Below are 22,292 nucleotides of genomic sequence, written 5' to 3' on the forward strand. Positions count from 1 at the left end.
CAGTTCACTTTGTTTTTCTTTTGTTAGTTTCGGTTTGTTTGTTCCTTTTTTTGCTCTTGATTCGTAGGCTTTTCAGTGATGAGAAATGTGCAAGATCTTTCATCACCTTTCTTTTTTATCCTTCATCCAGCTATTGCCGGGTGCCATGTGACTGGGCCTTAACTGCATGCAACCTCTGTTTTAAAGCTGACATATTTTGCAAAATTTGTTTTTATTTGCATTCTGCATTAAAAATAATTTGGATTTCTTTTTTGTTCATAAACTCCCACAATTACATAATTGCATCTGCAGAAGCAGCCCTGGTAAAAGCAAAATTTTGTCCTGAACAAGATCGATTAGACATCCGTGACATATGTCACAAAAGATCCATATGCACGCTTCTGCTTGCTATGAGACACTGCAAACTGTGCTGGTGTGCACTCTTTCCCACAGCTTCTGTTTCGTCTGTTAGCCCATCACCACTGCCACCTTTCAGACAGGAGGCGGAGTTATCAGCACCTTTCCATTCAAAGCACCAAACACAGAAACAGATTGCTGTGAAAAGTTTAGGATCCACCATGTTCGTGTTTGTGTGAATTTTTGGCTAAGATCTGTTTTTAAGAAATCTGATGCATCCACATTAGCCTGCTGAAAAAATATATAGACCCCTTTAAATAAGAGTGTGAAGTAGAAGCAGTGCAGAAATGGCAGAAAGTAGGTAATATGTACCAAACCACTGATCTATTATGGAGAATCTTCAATATATGCTATAAAATTTTACATCCTTATATGCTCGATCCGAATCGATCCTTCAGTGAATAAAATGTGTCAAAAACAGAATAAAAAGCTCAGAAATGAGAAGACACAAAGGATAAACAGTGGTGAAGTTTGGTGATAATCCGATGTCAGATTAAATTCTGCACACTCTGACTAGGACACACATGCACGCACACACAGAGGGACAAAAATACTGAGCGTGTACATTGATTTCACAACCAAGCATGCAACAGCGATAGCATTTGTGGGTCCAAAGCACCATACTCACCTATTCAACTCTTAACACTGAGCAATGCTAAATTTAACTGATTTTTGGCAGCTGGAGAAATTATGTGACTTGTGGTTATTAACAATGATGTTGCTTGAGTCTTTAATCCGCGTTAGTGAGATCCCATTATGATTCAACGGTTGAAAAGGAAATACTGAAATTGGCTTCAGTCCATTACAAAAAAAAAAAAAGGGGGTGAGTGAGCCCCCACTTTTAGCAGTTTTCCTTTTTTATGTTTATATATATATATATATATATTGCAACAGCTGTATTTTTAATTTTTTGTTGTTTTATTTGAAGTCAAATCCACGATTTAAGGGTAACTCCACAGGAAAAAGCAGCTATATCCAGAGTGCCTTTATCGTGGCGACAGTTGCTCAAAAGTCCCATTTGCCATTATCTTCAAGTAACGTAGAGGAGAGGCATTAAATCTCCTTAAAGGAAAAAAGGGGGGGATTATAAAAAGGAAATGGATAAGGAAATGAGTTGCGTGGTTTGCTGCACTTTGCTATGCATCTGTCTACTGCTGTAGTTCACATTTCACAGACACACACACACACACACCAAATTATTCTGCTCACATCTCTGCAACCCCTTCTGCTTTTATTCTGCTAACATGCAAAAGATTAACACAAATGACGGCGCTCTAATTGTGGCAAATACAATTGTAGATGAATTGCAAAATGTGAAGCGGCAACTTGGTCTGATGCGAGCAAGTCAATGATGTGAGTGGCAGAAATTTTGAGACGGTGAATTAAAATAAAATGTAGTAACACATATTTGAATATATGAAGTACAGATGAGGGGAAAGACGGGACAAGAGGAGATTGATGAGATTATCAAAGCAGTGTGGTTGTTATGGAGAAGGGCAAAAAAAGCACGTATTGGTGAAGTCAGAAAAGTCAGATTTTTTTTTGTAGTCCCTTTTCTGAGTGTGGGGTTTGTGTGTCTGTGTGCAGGAATGAGAGTCAGGATGATGTGAAACAGGGAAAGAGGGCAAGAGAGTGAAAACATGAGATGGTGTATAAAACAGAGGCGACAGAGATGCACTGTTGCCCATCAGTTAAGGCCGTCGACTTCATCTGATAAAATCAGATAGACCTCAGTGTTTGTGTGGCACAAGACTGATGCATCTGAAAGTGCACAAATGCATCCAAAAAAAAAAAAAGAAGATATGACAACACCAGTGTGGGGACAAGGTGGCGTTTTAATGGAAGAATAACAAACACTTGGTTGTGCAACAACACAGAAATGACAAAGTGGTCAAACGCGTGGTTTCATGGTGACGGCTGGACAAGGTGCTCGCTTTGATGAGCCGCTGAGGTCTTGGTTGACGAGCACACAAAGAGAATTGAGTCATAAAGCAGAGATGGAAGTAAGCACGGGGGTGTGGCGTGAAGATGACATGGCATGAGGCAACAATCAGCTGATGGGAGGGGAGCCATTCTTATAGCAAAGCAGACCGGAGGGTGTCTGTGCCGAGGTGTACCTAATAAATGGGCAGCCCACAAACAAACAAACACCTTGTACACAAAGAAAAAGAAACAAGACAGACACTAAACACTAAATAGACCTACCTATGATTAGAATTAAGAATCACCCAAAAAAGATGCATAGAATGGTAGGAGGAAAAAAGAGAAGAGGGGGAAAATAGGAAAAGGTACAAAAGTGAAAAAAGGCGCAAAATACAAACGAGCCAATTTAAGATTTCTCTAGTAGAGTGCTTTAAGTGAGACAATTAAAACGGTGGTGGAGTAAAAAAAAAAAGTAGGCAAAGTTGCAGGTGGACGGTGAGAGTGGGAGGAGGAGGAGGAGGAAGGAGGCGGTGAAGGGAGGAGGGAGCGTGGGCTGCACGGGGACAGAAAGGGCTGGAAGTGATAGCAATGGGGAGGAAAAATGAATGATGGGGGGAACGGAGGATACAGGGGCAAAAAAATACCCCTCTCTTTTTCTGCCTCTCTCTTTCTCCCTCTGTGTCTCTCGCTGCCCCCCTCTCTCTCTCTCTCTCTCTCTCTCTCTCTCTCTCTCTCTCTCTCTTTCTCTCTCCCTCCTCGTCTGGCTCATAAATAGAAGAAATTGTTGACCAGGTAAATGGCGAAATAGATGAGGAGACAGAGGACTGAGAGAGCAAGCAAATGGAAAGGCAAAGCACCTCCCAGCAGCGCGATGAGGAAAAAAAAGAACAAAAAACGAAAGATAAAAGCAAATACTCCAGTGGCCTCCGTTGTCTCCGGTATGTATGTGGAAGGGGGGTTTGGCGAGCGCCAGTTGTTCCCCTTCCCCGGCTGCCTTCTGGTGTCTTCTGTCTCTCCTCCCAAAAAAGACTTCCCATCCAGATGACAAAAAGCAGGCGCGGACGTCCTTTCCGCTGTGGCTCAAATCTGGGCTGATGTGACGTGCCACTCACACAGGTTAGACATTGTTGCAGCAGCAGAGTACAGCATCACCAGCACTGCTCAGTGGGAGGGGAAAAAAAGGCATTGGGCTGCTGCTAGTCCAGCACTGCCTGCCTCATGAGGAAAGATACTGAGCTGGAATTGCTCTGTCTCCCTTCTCCCGCCCATCCCGGGAAAAAAAAAAAAAAAAGGATGAGAGGAAGGGAGGTGGGCGCACTCGCTGCATTAGTATTCATTGAAAGAGTGTGTGAGAGAAAGAGACAGAGAGATGATGAGGAGGAGGTGGTGTGCCTTCCAACAAATGTCGAGGAACTGAATTGTGGTGTGAAAGTGATGAGGCTGGCGCCCCCTAGAGTCAAATGTCAATACTTCCAATAACTGTAAATACTGGGCGACCAGTCTGCTGACCTATGACCTGTCCTCAGTCGAACCAAACATCGCTGCTTACAAACAGTCAGTGCCATTATTATTGGGACAGTGACACAACTTTTGTCACATATTGTCTCTGTACGCCACCGCAATGGAGTGGAAATAAAACTATCAGGATGTTCTCAGCTTTAAATCAAGAGGTTTTAATAATCACATTAACCATTTCAAAATCACAGTCCTTTCACACGCAATCCCTCAATTTTCATAGGCCATACATAATGGAACAATCTAAGGATAATGAGTATTCTCAATACAAATAATCACTTTTACAGCCAGTTATCTCTAGATACATCAGGGAATAGATTCTGGAACATTTACAAGGTACTAAATACCTCTTGGACTTAATTTATACCATTCATTAATAAACATAAATAATATAGTACTGTATAGTAAATGCGGTTACGTGTGCTTGCTTCCAGTGCAGAAGGTTCCCGGTTCAAGCCCACACCTGCCCATTCTCCATGTAATATAGAGTTGTGTCAGTTAGAGCATCCGGCATAAACCTTGTGCCAAATCAGGGCTCTCCCTAAGCAATGGAATTTGAACCGCTAATAATGAAGCTAGAATTGTGTGTTACACATCATGGTGATAAAGTGAGGATCCTTGGGGTGATTTTTAAAGCCACGCTGTCCTTTGACTTACACTTTAGAGAAATCACTAGGAGGATTCATCCTATCCTGTATGTGGCTAATGCCGAGAGTCTGATTCATGCTTTTGTCTCTTCTAGATTAGATTATTACAACATCCTATTTGCTCGCTTACCGCAGTCCAGCATTAGAGAACCTTGACTAGAAACAGAAAGTTTGACCACATTATCGCTTCATTGGCTTCTTGTCTCTGTAAGGTCTGATTTCAAAGTTTTATTACTCACTTATAAAATGATTCACGGACTAGTCCTTCCCTACCTAGCTGACTTACGGTGCAACTGGAAAGTATTCACAGCACTTCACATTTTCCACATTTTGTTATGGTACAGCCTTATTCCAAAATGGAGTAAATTAATTTTTTTCCCCTCAGAGTCCCACTTATAACATCCCAACATTGTTTTGTTTTTGTTTTTTGTTTTTTTTTATGCAAATTTATTAAGCATTCACACCCTTTGCTCAAAACTTTGTTGATGCAGATTTGGCAGCAATTACAGCCTCAAGTCTTCTTGAATATGATGCCACAAGATTGGCGCACCTGTCTTTGGGCAGTTTTACCCATTCCTCTTTGCAGCACCTCTCAAGCTCCATCAGGTTGGATGGGGAGCATCGGTGCACAGCCATTTTCAGATCTCTCCAGAGATGTTCATTCAGATTCAGGACTGGGCTTTGCCTGTGCCACTCAAGGACATTCACAGAGCTGTCCTGAAGCCACTCTTTTGATATCTTAACTGTGCTTAGGGTCACTGTCCCGCTGAAAGATAAACCAGCGCCCCAGTTTGAGGTCAAAAGCGCTCTGGAGCAGGTTTTTATCCGGGATGTCTCTGTACATTGCTGTATTCACCTTTCCTTCAATCCTGACTAGTCTCCCAGTTCCTCCTCAGAGGAATGCTGCAGCTCTAACAGAATGACCATCGGGTTCTCACAGTTCCTGTCGCTGAAAATATCCCCACAGCATGATGCTGGTACCACCATGCTTCACTGTTGGGATGGTATTGGCTAGGTGATGAGCGGTGCCTGGTTTCCTCCAAACATTGCACCTGGCATTCACGCCAAAGTGTTTAATCTTTGTCTCATCAGATCGGAAAATTTTGTTTCTCATGGTCTAAGAGTCATGGCCTGACAGTCATGTACATGTATTTTTTAGGTTTTTTTTATTTTTAATAAATTTGCAAAAACTCTGATTTTGGAATAAGGCTGTAACATAAAAAAATGTGAAAAAATGTAGCGCTGTGAATTCTTTCTGGATGGACTGTAATTAAACCCTACATACTAGCCTGAGCCCTACGTTCTCAGGATGCTGGATTACCATGTGTCCCCAAGGTGAAAAAGAAGTGAGCAGGCCACAGAGTATTCTCTTATCATGAGTCTGTTTTATGGAATGATCTGCCTGCTGAGATTAAGCAGTCTGGTTCTGTGGAGTTATTCAACTCCAAATTAAGGACTCATCTGTTTTCCCTTTCATATGGCTACCATATGTGTATAGTGTTGCATCACTTTTCCTTTCCTCTTAAATTGTGTTATTAAAAATGGAGCAGGTCTCATTCTCGTTATATCAAAAATTTTGGGTTTGTTATTGAAGCAAAGGGTTAATTGCTGGCGACCACATTACTCTCTTTGTTTCTCTGTTGATTTATTGATAGCAAACGTAATGCCCTGGTGCTGTTAATTCTCTCTGATTGATTCTGCCCTTTTTCTCTCTGTCTGAGGCATCATTGCCAAGACTGGGGAACCTGAGTGCCTTATGGCTGGACGAGTGGTCGAGGTGTGACCAGTGCCACATGATAGATGGCTTTATCTGGCCCACTGCATTCCACAATGACAGCCGTAAGTGCCACTGCCAGTGGCAGGGATAGGGGACTAATCTTGGACACTGCCGGTTTGGCCTTAAACTAGAGGATCCTCCCATTAATCCCATGACCGTTGCTCCTGAGCAAGGTTTGAAAGTGGTTTTTAGATGATATTAAAGAAAATAAGCCCCCGTATATCTCTCAAAAGTTTAGGTTAACTCCACCAGAGAGCTAAATCCAAGATGGCCTCCATGAAATCAATATTTGTCATATTTTCACCTCTGTGGATGTAGGGTTTTTGGGCCAAGAAATTAATTTAAGACAACAAATAAATGATACAAAAAAATATTCATGATAGTGGATAACAGATTTGTCATATTTTCATTTATGTTACACCTATTTCTGTGATCTTGGTTGCTAAATGTAGGTGTGTAGGGTCAAGGAATTCAAGACAACTAATTATAAAGATGTAACATTTTCATGATAGGGGACATTTTGTGAAAAATATTACTGAAAAATTGAAAAATCTTCATTTTCGATTACTCTGACCATGGAGCATATTCCGTGCCTTCCTTTAAAGAAAATCCTTTTTGGTACTACTACTATACAAATCATAAATGTTTATGCATTCAAAGGTACGAATATTTCATGAGGTGAAAGATGGAATGGTACATTCCAGTTTTCACCGAATTAAAAAATTTGTTCCATTGAAATAATATACTGTACATTCATTATTTGTTTTATATAATGGCTAAAATATATCCTTGTCATTTGATATTATATGGTCTAGTGGTTAAGGCGTTGGGCTTGAGACCAGAATATCCTCGGTTCAAATCTCAGCCTGACTGGAAAATTACTAAGGCCCCTTGGGCAAGGTCTTTAATCCCCTATTGCTCCCGGTGCGTAGTGAGCACCTTGTATGGCAGCACCCTCACACTGGGGTGAATGTGAGGAATTATTTGTAAAGTGCTTTGAGCATCTGATGCAGATGGAAAAGTGCTATATAAATGCAGGCCATTTACCATTTACTGCGGCTTAACAGTCCAACACGGACTTTAACTAGCTGGCAAAATTATTCTCAGTGAACTTGGAAAAACAGTTAGATAGTTCAAAAATAATTTTGACGATGTAGTCCATGATACTTCAAAAAAAAAAAAAAAGACTTTGTGTACATCCTCAGTCCAATGGAAAATCGCATCAGAAATTTGTCCAGCTTTTCATCCTCACAGCTCCCCAAGTGTGTGCGTGGGCAGGGTTTGCAGCGTGCAATGTACAAAACATATGGAATCAAATTTGCACAGTAAATGGAACGAATAATCCATGTCACGTGACATACAAAGCACCAATCAAATTACAGGGATCCACATAGCCGATATAAAAGCTGATGTTGCATAACTGGTGATAAAAACAGGCATACATTGCACTGTGCACAGTTTCCCTCAACACAGCCACAGAATGTCTTGATGGCTTCCCTTATTTGTCACCAGTCAAAGGTTTAGACACACTTTGACTGGTAGTGTAAACAAAGTCCAAGAGGTATTCGATTACGTAAAATATTCAAGGATCTGTCCCCTGACTTGTCTAAAGACAATTAGCTGCAAAAGTGATGATTTATATTAAGAATAATCATTGTATTTAGTTTGTCCTATTACCTAGGGCCTCTGCACTGCACGAGTGTAAAATGGCTGTAGTTCTTAAATTGTTAATATAATGTTTTTGTTAAACCCCTTGAATTAAAGCTGAAAGCCTACACTACAAATACATCTTGACTGTTTTATTTCCACTCCATTCTGGTGGTGTACAGAGAGAATATTACAAAAATTGTGTCACTGGCCCAACAATTATGGGCCTGGCTGTAGTTAAAGCTCTGCAAAATATCGCCTTCACTGCAAGGTTTTGCTTTAATCCACTTAGAAACCGATCATTTTCACAGGTCCAGCATAAAGGCTGGCACTTTTCTGCAGGATTTTATCAGTTATGTGTGATTAAACACTACATTGTGCAAAAGAATGAAGCAAATCATGACAGGATTTTCAGCTAGTATCTGTGATGTTGTGAAAGCGAACCGATCCCTTGCACTGCATTTTGCCCTAAACCAAACTCTTTGATGCGATGGTGACAGATGACCACTCCCAGCTGTTTGAATCCAAGTGAGTGAAACGTATAGGTAGGACCTCCACATGTGAAACCTGCAAGGTGTCCTGAAGGCTTTGCTCTATATGAGTAATGTGTAAGAGTGCTATAAAGTGGGAATCTGTTTCAGTGAACCCCAAAACATGACAGGAGACAACAAAATCCCCCAGAAGAGTTCCACAAGTATCTCTACTAAACCTTTTGATGGGTCTCACAAAATAGCTTGTGAACCTGAGTTTGACAACAGAATAATCTAAAGCAGCACTCAACAGAGCTCCTACTGTTCTTCCTCCAAGGTAAGACAAATTTGTCAACCGTAGTGACCCCATGACAACTCCATCCTGCCCTTGGGTCATTCGCATGTTTTTTTAAGTCCATTAATTTTGTCATGAAAAACCGAAGGGAAAAAAGGTTAAAAATGACTCATCTCAAAAACCTGAAAGCGAAAACTGTTTCCTGGAACCATCCATGGAATTGGATATGCACCAAAATATAATGGGGTCTTTTTCCACAGCCTGTGCTTGACCACTCCAACAAATTTTATGAAGCTCTGTAATGTTCTGAGTAATCATGAGACAAAAAAAAAAAACAGTAGGGCAGATGACTCTATAATGTGGGAGTTGGACCACCAACCTATAAATAAACCAGGTTTGTTTCCAGGTCTGTCTGCTTCAGGTGACCTGTGTCCTTGGAACAGATAGTTCATCTGCATCATCCCAGTCCAACCAGCCGTAAATGAGTACCCGCCTTGGGCTGGGGAGTAACTTGAAATGGACCAGTGTCTGATCCGGGGAGTCATAGTCTCTCATCCACTTCACTCTGTGAAATCTGGGGATAAGCTCCCATCAGGCCGTCAAGCCTGAATATATAATAATAACAAAAACAGTTTTGATGTAATCCTACTAACAGACAGACAAATAAATAAATGCCAATGATTTTATTACATCCTTGGCACGCGTAATAACAAGGCATCCAGATGACTGCAGTGCTTCACCACTGCCAGCTAATTTTTTTTGACTGTGATTAAGTCATTATGTGACATCGTTGACATTAGAGGTCTTATACATTTGTTAGCCCCAGTAGAGCTGACGTCTGCAGGAAACCATGTTGCAGTTTGTGATCTAATCCCATTAATGTACTATAGGTGATGGACTCTGATTTTACCTTGACTGTAGGCCGATGACCTTGACGTAACCTGTGTTGTGATTATCTATCCACAAAATTTGATTGTAATTGCTCTTTGCTTCATCCCACTCTGGACTTGAACTAACAGTCTCCGGGAGGGGAGGCAGGCGCTCTAACCATGAAGCTAAAACCTATGGGCTCTAAGCGTCTGTCTATGTCTGTTGCCAGAGCGTCTTTTGGCCTTGGGGAGTGAAGTTTATTTAACTTCTTCTGCACAGCACCACCTGCTGGCCTCCATTACACAAGCAGCTCAGGGGGATGATGTGATGTATTGGGCACCGCAGTCTGGAGAGTGAGAGGGTGCTAAAGGGGTAAAATACAGTGGCGGCGCCAGGAAATTTTTGTCGGGGGGGCTGAGGGGAGCTGGGGTAAAAGTTGGAGGTGCTCCACAAAATGTCATCGAAATGAACAATATATAGCAAATTGCTTTATAAATACCAAGGTATATGCTTTAGTCACCTGTGCTCCTCTAAAATGTGGTATCAATGCACACCCACATCACTTAGAATGATTGCAAGTTCAGTAAACTTGCACATAGGTATACAAACTGAATTCATTGAAATGGTGCTCAAGACAACGCATAGAATAAACCTTACACAAATCGTCTATATCAAAGATTTATTGTCAATTCAACACCGAGGTCATAATCATTCGATAAAAGTAAGTAAAAGATATAGCCTGAGAATCTTAGTTGTAAACAATATACAAAAAAGTGATTCTTTTATGAAGTTTGTATACAATCTAGCCCAAGTTACGTGTAAGGCAAACAGCCAAAGAACACATTACTTCAAAACTATGCGCCTGTTCTGGTGGTGGGCAGCAAATTTATCAATGACAGCATCAATGTCCAGCTGTTTTGTCCTCCTCGAGTTAACTGAAATGACAGCAAGGTTGCTGGTATGGTTGTTTCCACTGCTGTTCCTCAATTATGTCTTGAAAAGCTTCAGACATGAGAAGCTCTTCTCACAAGCTGCTGGGGAGACGGGCAGGGTAACAGCAATGCAGACATTCTCAGCACAAAACTGCAGTTGAGATCCACAAATATGTCAATCACTGTTCACATTATTGGCAGAATTATTGGGGGGCTGAGTGGGGCTTGGCTCATTATTGAGGGGGCTTAAGCCCCCCCGGCGCTGCCACTGGTAAAATATGACGCATATGATGTAATTTCTCTACTTCTGGGGGGAAAAATGGCATTTTCTGTGAGTCTTTGGGCAAATTACACACAAACAAAGTGCAAATGCAAAGAAAAAGCAACGACGTGGTGGGTTGCAGTTTGTTTATGACCCGGAGCACAAACATGTCAAGGCAGTTTTTCAGGTGAGAGAATGCAGCTACTCTGCTTAGCTGTGTAGGCTAACACTTACCGACACGACGTCTCCCATTCGCCTTGTCTTCCCTTCTCCACTGGGAACCGGAAAAAAAATACACTTTTCGTGACTGCTTTAGTGATTGCAGCCGAAAACAAAACAGTACACCATGTTTCCATGTGAAGTTGTGCATATATTGCACGAGACCGGCTGTCCCCATAAGTGATCACATCCCACAATATCACACAGGGTTCAAACAAGATTGCAGTGCCCTATTGTATTGATGTGGTGTATTGTATGATGTACAATTTCCTTCAGGATTAATATATTTCTTTGTCATTCTTATTCTTATTTGAGTTTTGGTATTTTAACTTGGTTGTGCTGTAGGTATCAGTGAAAAGGGGATGCTGGGATATCTGTGTTCAGTTTATGCAGAAGTCAAGAACAGACTGTAACATGTAGCAAGTGAGGTTTTCCAGTATGTTTAAATTAAAAAAAATCCACCACAGAGGATAACACAAAAGTACAAAACTTATTTTCATTTCCATCAACATAGTTTTTACTGTATTTGCTTAAATAGTGCTTCATTTGAGTTTTATTTAAAAAAAAAAAAAAAACCTTCAGAGCCTTGTTACCTTGTGTAAGACACAGACGGTCAAATAAAGTGACTGTAACATTACAAACTTTGATCATTTAAATCTACATTACCTTAAAACTGTGACGTCATGTCGACGAGGATGCCGCGAGTTGTTTGTGTTTCAGGCGTAACCGCGGACACATCGCCACCTGGTGGCGGGTGTATATTTCGATCGATTTTGCACCATTCGATTGAGCTCTCCTGGCTGTGTGATCACAACAGCAGAGATGGCAGCTGCGTTAACATCACCCTTCCGAGCCTGCAGAGGGATATTAAAAGAGCTCCGTCTCATCCATGGATCTCAGTACAAGAAGTCATTGGCCTACAACTATGTTACTGACCAGTTTCGTAAAAATAAGGCGAGTTGCTAATGGTTTTACTCATTATTTCACACAGTTGACGTTGGCTAGCTAAGACGTGCTAAAGAATGAAGGGCGAATATGTGACTAGCGTTAGTTAAGTTTAGATGCCCACTCAGGACAGTTTCACAGTTGACAACTGTTAACGTGTTAGTAATATCAAATGTCGACACCGTGTTTTGTCTACTTTTAAAACTGTGTTTATTTTGTGTGTGGTAGTGATCTACTGATAAGGTTACAGTAGCTACTGTGAGCATTAGCAAGCAGGACAGATTAAACAATTCAAACAGCGGAATTATGGTTTTATTATGTATAAATCAAAGCTGATGAATAATTTTTACACAAATATTTCCAAAGTACTGTTTGCGCATTGATGTCACATACACTGTAGCAAGAAAAAGGAATTCTTAAATGATTACAAAGTTACAAAACAATAAAATAATCAGGTTTCTGTATGCTAAAAATTCTTAAATGATGTACTTGAAACTCGCACTGAAAACTAATCTCTACAGCATGACATAAATTAACTAAAAATATAAAAGTTAAACTGGTGGGTTGCATAAATATGGAACCCTTTCGGGCCCCATTTAAAAAAAAAAAAGCAGTAGTTTATCATTCATGACAGGAAAAAAAAGTGACGAGGGATGGCTGATTTTTTTTTTTTTTTTTTTTTCTTTCTTAAAAACAGAGAACAAAGACTTAACACTCCCAACCAAACTGCTGGGTGTTTGGATTCAGGACCTATTAATGCTCCCAGCCAAGATGCTGTGTATTTTGATTCAGTATACCCTGTGTTTGGATTCAGTACCTATTAACACTCCTGGCTAAAATGCCGGGTGTTTGGATCCAGTAACTATTGACAATCTCAGCCAAAATGCCGGGTGTTTTGATGCAGTAACTATTAACACTCCAGGCCAAAATGCCGGGTGTTTGGATTCAGTACCTAATAACACTCTTGGCCAAAATGCCGGGTGTTTGGATTCAGTACCATTTAACACTCCTGGCCAAAATGCAGCATGTTTAGATTTAGTGCCTAATAACTCCCGGCCAAAATGCCCACTGTTTGGATTTAGTACCTGTTAACACTCCCAGACAAAATGCCAGGTGTTTGGATTTAGTACCTGTTAACACTCCCAGACAAAATGCCAGGTGTTTGGATTTAGTACCTGTTAACACTCCCAGACAAAATGCCAGGTGTTTGGATTTAGTACCTGTTAACACTCCCAGACAAAATGCCAGGTGTTTGGATTTAGTACCTGTTAACACTCCCAGACAAAATGCCAGGTGTTTGGATTTAGTACCTGTTAACACGCTGGGCCAAAATGCGGGTGTTTGCATTCAGTGCCAATTAACACTCCCGGCCAGATGGTGGCTGTAACACAGCTGTCGCTCTGCCAACCACCATAAAACTTCACAGAAGAGTTGTGGGTAATGAGCATGCTTATACTTTAGGCTGAGATGATAGTACCTAATGCCATATACGTACAAGTGGCACATGGAAATTACCCCACCCCCCATGTTACCCTAGGGTCTAGACCAGTGGTGTCCAAAGACATTCCAGAAAGGGCCAAGAGGATGCAGGTTTTCTTTGCAACCAATGACTCCAGCAGGTGATTTCACTGATGAACTCAAACCCATCTGCCCAAAGTGATGTTAATCGTATCATTTTATATTATGTGTAGGTCATAACATTTAAAAGGTTAAAAACACCATATTTGATGGACATAGCATTTGCTGTCTTCTTCAAAAATGATATACAGTAGCTTTAATCCAGTGAAACACAGAGCTGCCTCAGGCAAATTAACTGCCGAAATCTGTAACTTTGAAATGGGTGGTGATATATCATGTTTGAGTAGGCTACTGAAGGTTTTTTTAGGGTAAAATGTATAGTCCAAACGGACAAAAATTACGTTTTTTTATCCAAAAATCCCTTCGGGATGAAAATTACAGCTTAAAAAGGGGTTAAAGGGGCCAAAACAGTGACATATAGTGAAAATGTGGATTTTGACCTTTGAATATCTTTGTGCGCCCTGAGAAAGCCTCATTGATCTTATCAATCAATCAATCAATTTTTTTATATAGCGCCAAATCACAACAAACAGTTGCCCCAAGGCGCTTTATATTGTAAGGCAAGGCCATACAATAATTATGTAAAACCCCAACGGTCAAAACGACCCCCTGTGAGCAAGCACTTGGCTACAGTGGGAAGGAAAAACTCCCTTTTAACAGGAAGAAACCTCCAGCAGAACCAGGCTCAGGGAGGGGCAGTCTTCTGCTGGGACTGGTTGGGGCTGAGGGAGAGAACCAGGAAAAAGACATGCTGTGGAGGGGAGCAGAGATCGATCACTAATGATTAAATGCAGAGTGGTGCATACAGAGCAAAAAGAGAAAGAAACAGTGCATCATGGGAACCCCCCAGCAGTTTACGTCTATAGCAGCATAACTAAGGGATGGTTCAGGGTCACCTGATCCAGCCCTAACTATAAGCTTTAGCAAAAAGGAAAGTTTTAAGCCTAATCTTAAAAGTAGAGAGGGTGTCTGTCTCCCTGATCTGAATTGGGAGCTGGTTCCACAGGAGAGGAGCCTGAAAGCTGAAGGCTCTGCCTCCCATTCTACTCTTACAAACCCTAGGAACTACAAGTAAGCCTGCAGTCTGAGAGCGAAGCGCTCTATTGGGGTGATATGGTACTACGAGGTTCCTAAGATAAGATGGGACCTGATTATTCAAAACCTTATAAGTAAGAAGAAGAATTTTAAATTCTATTCTAGAATTAACAGGAAGCCAATGAAGAGAGGCCAATATGGGTGAGATATGCTCTCTCCTTCTAGTCCCCATCAGTACTCTAGCTGCAGCATTTTGAATTAACTGAAGGCTTTTTAGGGAACTTTTAGGACAACCTGATAATAATGAATTACAGTAGTCCAGCCTAGAGGAAATAAATGCATGAATTAGTTTTTCAGCATCACTCTGAGACAAGACCTTTCTGATTTTAGAGATATTGCGTAAATGCAAAAAAGCAGTCCTACATATTTGTTTAATATGCGCTTTGAATGACATATCCTGATCAAAAATGACTCCAAGATTTCTCACAGTATTACTAGAGGTCAGGGTAATGCCATCCAGAGTAAGGATCTGGTTAGACACCATGTTTCTAAGATTTGTGGGGCCAAGTACAATATCTTCAGTTTTATCTGAGTTTAAAAGCAGGAAATTAGAGGTCATCCATGTCTTTATGTCTGTAAGACAATCCTGCAGTTTAGCTAATTGGTGTGTGTCCTCTGGCTTCATGGATAGATAAAGCTGGGTATCATCTGCGTAACAATGAAAATTTAAGCAATACCGTCTAATAATACTGCCTAAGGGAAGCATGTATAAAGTGAATAAAATTGGTCCTAGCACAGAACCTTGTGGAACTCCATAATTAACTTTAGTCTGTGAAGAAGATTCCCCATTTACATGAACAAATTGTAATCTATTAGACAAATATGATTCAAACCACCGCAGCACAGTGCCTTTAATACCTATGGCATGCTCTAATCTCTGTAATAAAATTTTATGGTCAACAGTATCAAAAGCAGCACTGAGGTCCAACAGAACAAGCACAGAGACGAGTCCACTGTCCGAGGCCATAAGAAGATCATTTGTAACCTTCATTAATGCTGTTTCTGTACTATGATGAATTCTAAAACCTGACTGAAACTCTTCAAATAGACCATTCCTCTGCAGATGATCAGTTAGCTGTTTTACAACTACCCTTTCAAGAATTTTTGAGAGAAAAGGAAGGTTGGAGATTGGCCTATAATTAGCTAAGATAGCTGGGTCAAGTGATGGCTTTTTAAGTAATGGTTTAATTACTGCCACCTTAAAAGCCTGTGGTACATAGCCAACTAACAAAGATAGATTGATCATATTTAAGATCGAAGCATTAAATAATGGTAGGGCTTCCTTGAGCAGCCTGGTAGGAATGGGGTCTAATAAACATGTTGATGGTTTGGATGAAGTAACTAATGAAAATAACTCAGACAGAACAATCGGAGAGAAAGAGTCTAACCAAATACCGGCATCACTGAAAGCAGCCAAAGATAACGATACGTCTTTGGGATGGTTATGAGTAATTTTTTCTCTAATAGTTAAAATTTTGTTAGCAAAGAAAGTCATGAAGTCATTACTAGTTAAAGTTAATGGAATACTCAGCTCAATAGAGCTCTGACTCTTTGTCAGCCTGGCTACAGTGCTGAAAAGAAACCTGGGGTTGTTCTTATTTTCTTCAATTAGTGATGAGTAGAAAGATGTCCTAGCTTTACGGAGGGCTTTTTTATAGAGCAACAGACTCTTTTTCCAGGCTAAGTGAAGATCTTCTAAATTAGTGAGACGCCATTTCCTCTCCAACTTACGGGTTATCTGCTTTAAGCTGCGAGTTTGTGAGTTATACCACGGAGTCAGGCACTTCTGATTTAAAGCTCTCTTTTTCAGAGGAGCTACAGCATCCAAAGTTGTCTTCAATGAGGATGTAAAACTATTGACGAGATACTCTATCTCCCTTACAGAGTTTAGGTAGCTACTCTGCACTGTGTTGGTATATGGCATTAGAGAACATAAAGAAGGAATCATATCCTTAAACCTAGTTACAGCGCTTTCTGAAAGACTTCTAGTGTAATGAAACTTATTCCCCACTGCTGGGTAGTCCATCCGAGTAAATGTAAATGTTATTAAGAAATGATCAGACAGAAGGGAGTTTTCAGGGAATACTGTTAAGTCTTCTATTTCCATACCATAAGTCAGAACAAGATCTAAGATATGATTAAAGTGGTGGGTGGACTCATTTACTTTTTGAGCAAAGCCAATAGAGTCTAATAATAGATTAAATGCAGTGTTGAGGCTGTCATTCTCAGCATCTGTGTGGATGTTAAAATCGCCCACTATAATTATCTTATCTGAGCTAAGCACTAAGTCAAAAGGTCTGAAAATTCACAGAGAAACTCACAGTAACGACCAGGTGGACGATAGATAATAACAAATAAAACTGGTTTTTGGGACTTCCAATTTGGATGGACAAGACTAAGAGACGAGCTTTCAAATGAATTAAAGCTCTGTCTGGGTTTTTGATTAATTAATAAGCTGGAATGGAAGATTGCTGCTAATCCTCCTCCTCGGCCCGTGCTACGAGCATTCTGACAGTTAGTGTGACTCGGGGGTGTTGACTCATTTAAACTAACATATTCATCCTGCTGTAACCAGGTTTCTGTTAGGCAGAATAAATCAATATGTTGATCAATTATTATATCATTTACCAACAGGTACTTAGAAGAGAGAGACCTAATGTTTAATAGACCACATTTAACTGTTTTAGTCTGTGGTGCAGTTGAAGGTGCTATATTATTTTTTCTTTTTGAATTTTTATGCTTAAATAGATTTTTGCTGGTTGTTGGTGGTCTGGGAGCAGGCACCGTCTCTACGGGGATGGGGTAATGAGGGGATGGCAGGGGGAGAGAAGCTGCAGAGAGGTGTGTAAGACTACAACTCTGCTTCCTGGTCCCAACCCTGGATAGTCACGGTTTGGAGGATTTAAGAAAATTGGCCAGATTTCTAGAAATGAGAGCTGCTCCATCCAAAGTGGGATGGATGCCGTCTCTCCTAACAAGACCAGGTTTTCCCCAGAAGCTTTGCCAATTATCTATGAAGCCCACCTCATTTTTTGGACACCACTCAGACAGCCAGCAATTCAAGGAGAACAGGCGGCTAAACATGTCACTCCCGGTCCGATTGGGGAGGGGCCCAGAGAAAACTACAGAGTCCGACATTGTTTTTGCAAAGTTACACACCGATTTAATGTTAATTTTAGTGACCTCCGATTGGCGTAACCGGGTGTCATTACTGCCGACGTGAATTACAATCTTACCAAATTTACGCTTAGCCTTAGCCAGCAGTTTCAAATTTCCTTCAATGTCGCCTGCTCTGGCCCCCGGAAGACAATTGACTATGGTTGCTGGTGTCGCTAACTTCACCTTTCTCAAAATAGAGTCGCCAATAACCAGAGTTTGATCCTCGGCGGGTGTGTCGTCGAGTGGGGAAAAACAGTTAGAAATGTGAACGGGTTGGCGGTGTACACGGGGCTTCTGTTTAGAACTACGCTTCCTCCTCACAGTCACCCAGTCAGCCTGCTTGGGATCTGCCAGGGGGGAACTAACGGCGGCTAAGCTACCTTGGTCCGCACCGACTACAGGGGCCTGGCTAGCTGTAGAATTTTCCACGGTGCGGAGCCGAGTCTCCAATTCGCCCAGCCTGGCCTCCAAAGCTACGAATAAGCTACACTTATTACAAGTACCATTACTGCTAAAGGAGGCCGAGGAATAACTAAACATTTCACACCCAGAGCAGAAAAGTGTGGGAGAGACAGGAGAAGCCGCCATGCTAAATCGGCTAAGAGCTAGTAGCTACGCTAACCTAGCGGATTCCTAAAAACACGCAAAGTGAATAATTTAGAGGTGATTCAGCAGAAGGAGTGCTTTAGTTAAGGCACGTAAAGATTACACTGGGAAACAAATCGTAATCTAGATAACTAGATCAATCTAACTGCGCAGATTAAACAGCTAACAGATACAGAAAAACACCGCTGTGCTCCGGAACAGGAAGTGATACAACACCGCAGTGAGAGCCAACCACCAGTTGGCTCTCACATCTTATGGTATATGAATGTATGGATGGAGTTCTCCCATTTAGCATTATATATTTCAAGGCTAACTGAGGGCGCCGCCTATAGATGGCGCTTCAAGTCACAACTTTTGGCATTTTGGGCTATATTTGGGACCCTCCCAGGGCCTGCGTCCTGAATAAGCCTTGCTCATTTATGCATATTTGGATACACTGGGACAAGTTCTTACCAAATTTGCATAAGTGGCGGTGGCTTAGTTAGGGCGCTTTTGCATAGGTGGCGCTCTTTATGTTAAGAACGCGATATTTGGCGATTTTCATTTGGCCATATCTTGGTGTGCCCCCTATGGATTTCAGTGAAACTTGTTTTATTATGTTCCTCTGTATCTCTGCTATTCATGATAAAGATATCAAGAAGGTGTTTTGCCTCATTGTGCTAAAATGTTCACACCAGATCACACTCCAGTTAATCAAGAAAGACAAAATGTTAGTTCTCCGACACTTCAATAAGCAACTCAGCTGGCAGGTTGCAGCACTTCAACAAAGAAGGCAAGGTTCCCAGGAGATGGCAACATCTTCTGGTGCAATTGTCTGATTATTATTTCTTATTTTGAATAAGTTGTCTTTGCTCAATGCTCTGGAATCACTAAAGTAATTCTCCCTAATGGTTGGTGGTGGCAACTATAAAAAAATAAGCATCTTTCATTTGTGGAGCTTGATTGTGATATATGTCAAACTAAGGCAAGTAAAGGGTTAATGAGGCTAAAAGCCTTCCTTATTAATAATATTATTTTCTTTTATTATTACATCTATTTTTTTTTATTTTTAAATGGACCACAATGGAAATAAATATTTTCACTTTCTTGTGTCATGCATGTATTTTTAACATATTTACAATTATGTTATGTACTCACAATGAACGTACTAAATAAACTCACGCACGCACGCTTTTAATATATAGATAATCGGCATGTGAATGAGGAATGTTCAAACATTTACAAGCTGTGTAACAATTAATTTAATTTTGCTGTGTTTCATCATAAAGTTATCCTCACGATGACACGTTTTAATGCATTTCAGTTTATATCAGGGGTGGCCAAGTTCGGTCCTCGAGAGCCACATTCCTGACACTCTTGTCTCCCTTCTCCAACACACCTGAATCCAATGAAAGACTCGTTAGCAGACTTTTAATGAGCCTTTCATTGGATTCAGGTGTGTTGGAGCAGGGAGACAACTAAGAGTGTCAGGAATGTGGCTCTCGAGGACCGAACTTGGCCACCCCTGGTTTATATGATCGGCTGATTTCACTGTCCATTAGGCATTTGGAGATTAATTGATACGAATCGGTATCTAGATACAAACGTGCGCGCTGCGAGTGTATCGATTCATTCAGTCAGCGTCGATTCAGTTGACAGGTGAAATTGTGATGCATCGCTCGCTGCATGCTTACGTTGATTCCCCCCCCCCCCCGAGGTACACTGAATGCACCGTCACTGCTCCACGTTTTGTTTTGAACATGGACAGAAGGCACATTTCTACTGCAACAAGAACAGCTGCAAGCAGTTGGAAGAGATTTTTGATGCACCTAAAACATTTAAATCAGATGTTTGGAGATATTTTGACTTTTTATTAAAAAAAAAATGGGAAACTTGACAAGACACCGGTCGTTTGTAAAGAATGCTGTGCTGCTAAACGGTATGGCCACAGCCACCCATTGTAAACCGAGCTCCAGCAAAACTAGTAAAAAAGGCAGTACTGTCAGTCAGTAATTCACTTTCAGTCACTCATTGAGAGTGATGTTGTCTTACTGTTTACTGTACTGTTTAAGTTCTGACAGTGTGATGAAATTGGTTCAAAATTTGAGGGAACCTATTCCTGTTCCTTAATGTTGAATGTGGTAAATTTTCTGCTTATCAGGAGTAAATCAAATCCTATGCCTCTAGTAAAATCGGAAGAAGAAGAATACCATAGTATCATACTGAATTGCAGCTTCTTATTTTCTATTTCAATTTTTGGTATAATTTCTTTGCTTCATATTGAATCACACCAAATTGCATTGTTTTGCATTGTGAGGAACTGAATCACCATCAAATACATATCAAATCGCACTGAATGGGGAACAGGGATGAATCATATCGTCATATATTGCTATATGTATTTTATCGCTGGTAGTGTATCGAGATGCATTTCGAATCATTGTCAGTGATGAGATTCACATGCCTACTGTCCATTCATGACTAGGAGGGTGGAGCGCATGTTTTTTTATTTCTGCTCACCTTTCCGTGACAACCAATCACAGGTCTTACAGGACTGCGTCATACCTAGCAATGGGGTCAACCTTGCTTCCTCACAAAGATAGTTTTTGTCCTCTTCTTGCTCAGACTTGCTCTCAGACACCTGTTGGCTCACTCTTAGGCTAAGATTCCTTGCCAGGAAATTTTAGGCTAAGTTAGGAGCTCTTTGAGAGGGCTTTGAGTCACTTTGTGGATACGGGCCCAGGAGAGGAAATATGTCCATGTCCTTAGATTGTTTGATGGTGACTAAACCTGGTTAGTCCTGTTAAGGGTCATGGAGCTGATCTCAGTGGTCACTGGGCAAAACACAAAGAACACCCTGGACAGGCTACCAGTCTAGAACAGATTAATTGAAAATGGAAATAATGATTAAATCAATATTTTGAACAATAATAGTCAATCCTGCTACATTCTCTTTAATATTAGTAAGGATAGAACTATAGTGCATCAAACATTATTGTAATTAAAGATGATGATGTTTAAATGACTATTCAGATAATAAGTATAAATATAATACATTGAAATAACTACTTTTCCATTTGGAAACACTAAATGGACAGTTTTCTTTTTGGTCCAAAACACAGTGAAGCTACTTGATGAAATGGTTTTTATTTTGCATATAGGCTTAAAGCTCTTATTATTCACACTTTAAGGAACACAGTTCACCATGCTGCCCTAATGCTTGTAAATCCACTGAAGCGAAACAGCTTTGAGGAAATACTGTACGTGTTTGTCCTGCCTCATAAAAGACTGGGGGGCATACTGTGTGAAACACGGTGGGGGTCCTATGGGTGCACTGTGAGAGAAAATACATCCCGCTCATAAAAATACACAGCTTTTATCCCTGATGGAGGAATAACCACAAGATTTTTATATGTAATTGCTAATTGTCTACCAGCTAGGCTGTTAAATTAATTTTTATTATTTTGTGCACAAATTAATTTATTGGATGAAGCTAAAATGAAATCTCAAATCCATTGTTGTATTCACACATTTGAGTTAGAAGATAGCTGCTGTTTTGCTTGTCATTTATCTCCTGGTGCATTTCCCTTCACAGGTGACAGGAGAACGGTACTGCCGTGCCCAGCAGGAGGCGCTCCATGCCGCAGATACTTACCTGTGTTTGCTGACTTCTACCAGAAACCACATGGTCCTTCATGACCTTTACCATGGGAAGGGAGAACGCAGCCCAGACGAACTGGCCAACTTAATGGGTCTCAGGCTGCCTACTCAGCCAGGAGGCAAAGGCTGGGAGGAGTGAGTGCCAGGACCTCGTGCTTCACCAGAGGGACAAACTGAATTGTGTTTGGCAGACTGATCTGGCTTCAGAGAGTACAAGTTGCTTTTTTTCTCATTTACCAGTCCTGAGCTTCGTCTTGTGATATAAACTCCAGAAATAGTTAAAGGGAATGAAATTTGACTGTAGTCTAGTTGAGGGG

The 22,292-nt window shown here is 40.9% G+C and overlaps 1 protein-coding gene and 1 long non-coding RNA gene across 2 annotated transcripts; one reads left to right on the forward strand and one right to left on the reverse strand.

Annotated features, from left to right (window-relative positions):
• Nucleotides 1–1,267: 1,267 nt before the first annotated feature.
• Nucleotides 1,268–2,986, reverse strand: LOC117528401. The gene is made up of 2 exons (XR_004565758.1): nt 2,602–2,986; nt 1,268–1,458 (listed from the first exon to the last, which is right to left on the reverse strand). It is a non-coding gene; the product is annotated as an uncharacterized LOC117528401 (long non-coding RNA).
• An 8,755-nt stretch (nt 2,987–11,741) lies between these two features.
• On the forward strand, nt 11,742–22,292 carry fmc1 (formation of mitochondrial complex V assembly factor 1 homolog). The gene is made up of 2 exons (XM_034191097.1): nt 11,742–11,907; nt 21,911–22,292. Exons 1-2 carry the CDS (start codon nt 11,776–11,778, stop codon nt 22,112–22,114), a joined length of 336 nt encoding a protein of 111 aa, XP_034046988.1. The 5' UTR covers nt 11,742–11,775; the 3' UTR covers nt 22,115–22,292.

This window comes from Thalassophryne amazonica, chromosome 16, assembly GCF_902500255.1.
Source record: "Thalassophryne amazonica chromosome 16, fThaAma1.1, whole genome shotgun sequence".
NCBI classification, from domain to species: Eukaryota; Metazoa; Chordata; class Actinopteri; order Batrachoidiformes; family Batrachoididae; genus Thalassophryne; species Thalassophryne amazonica.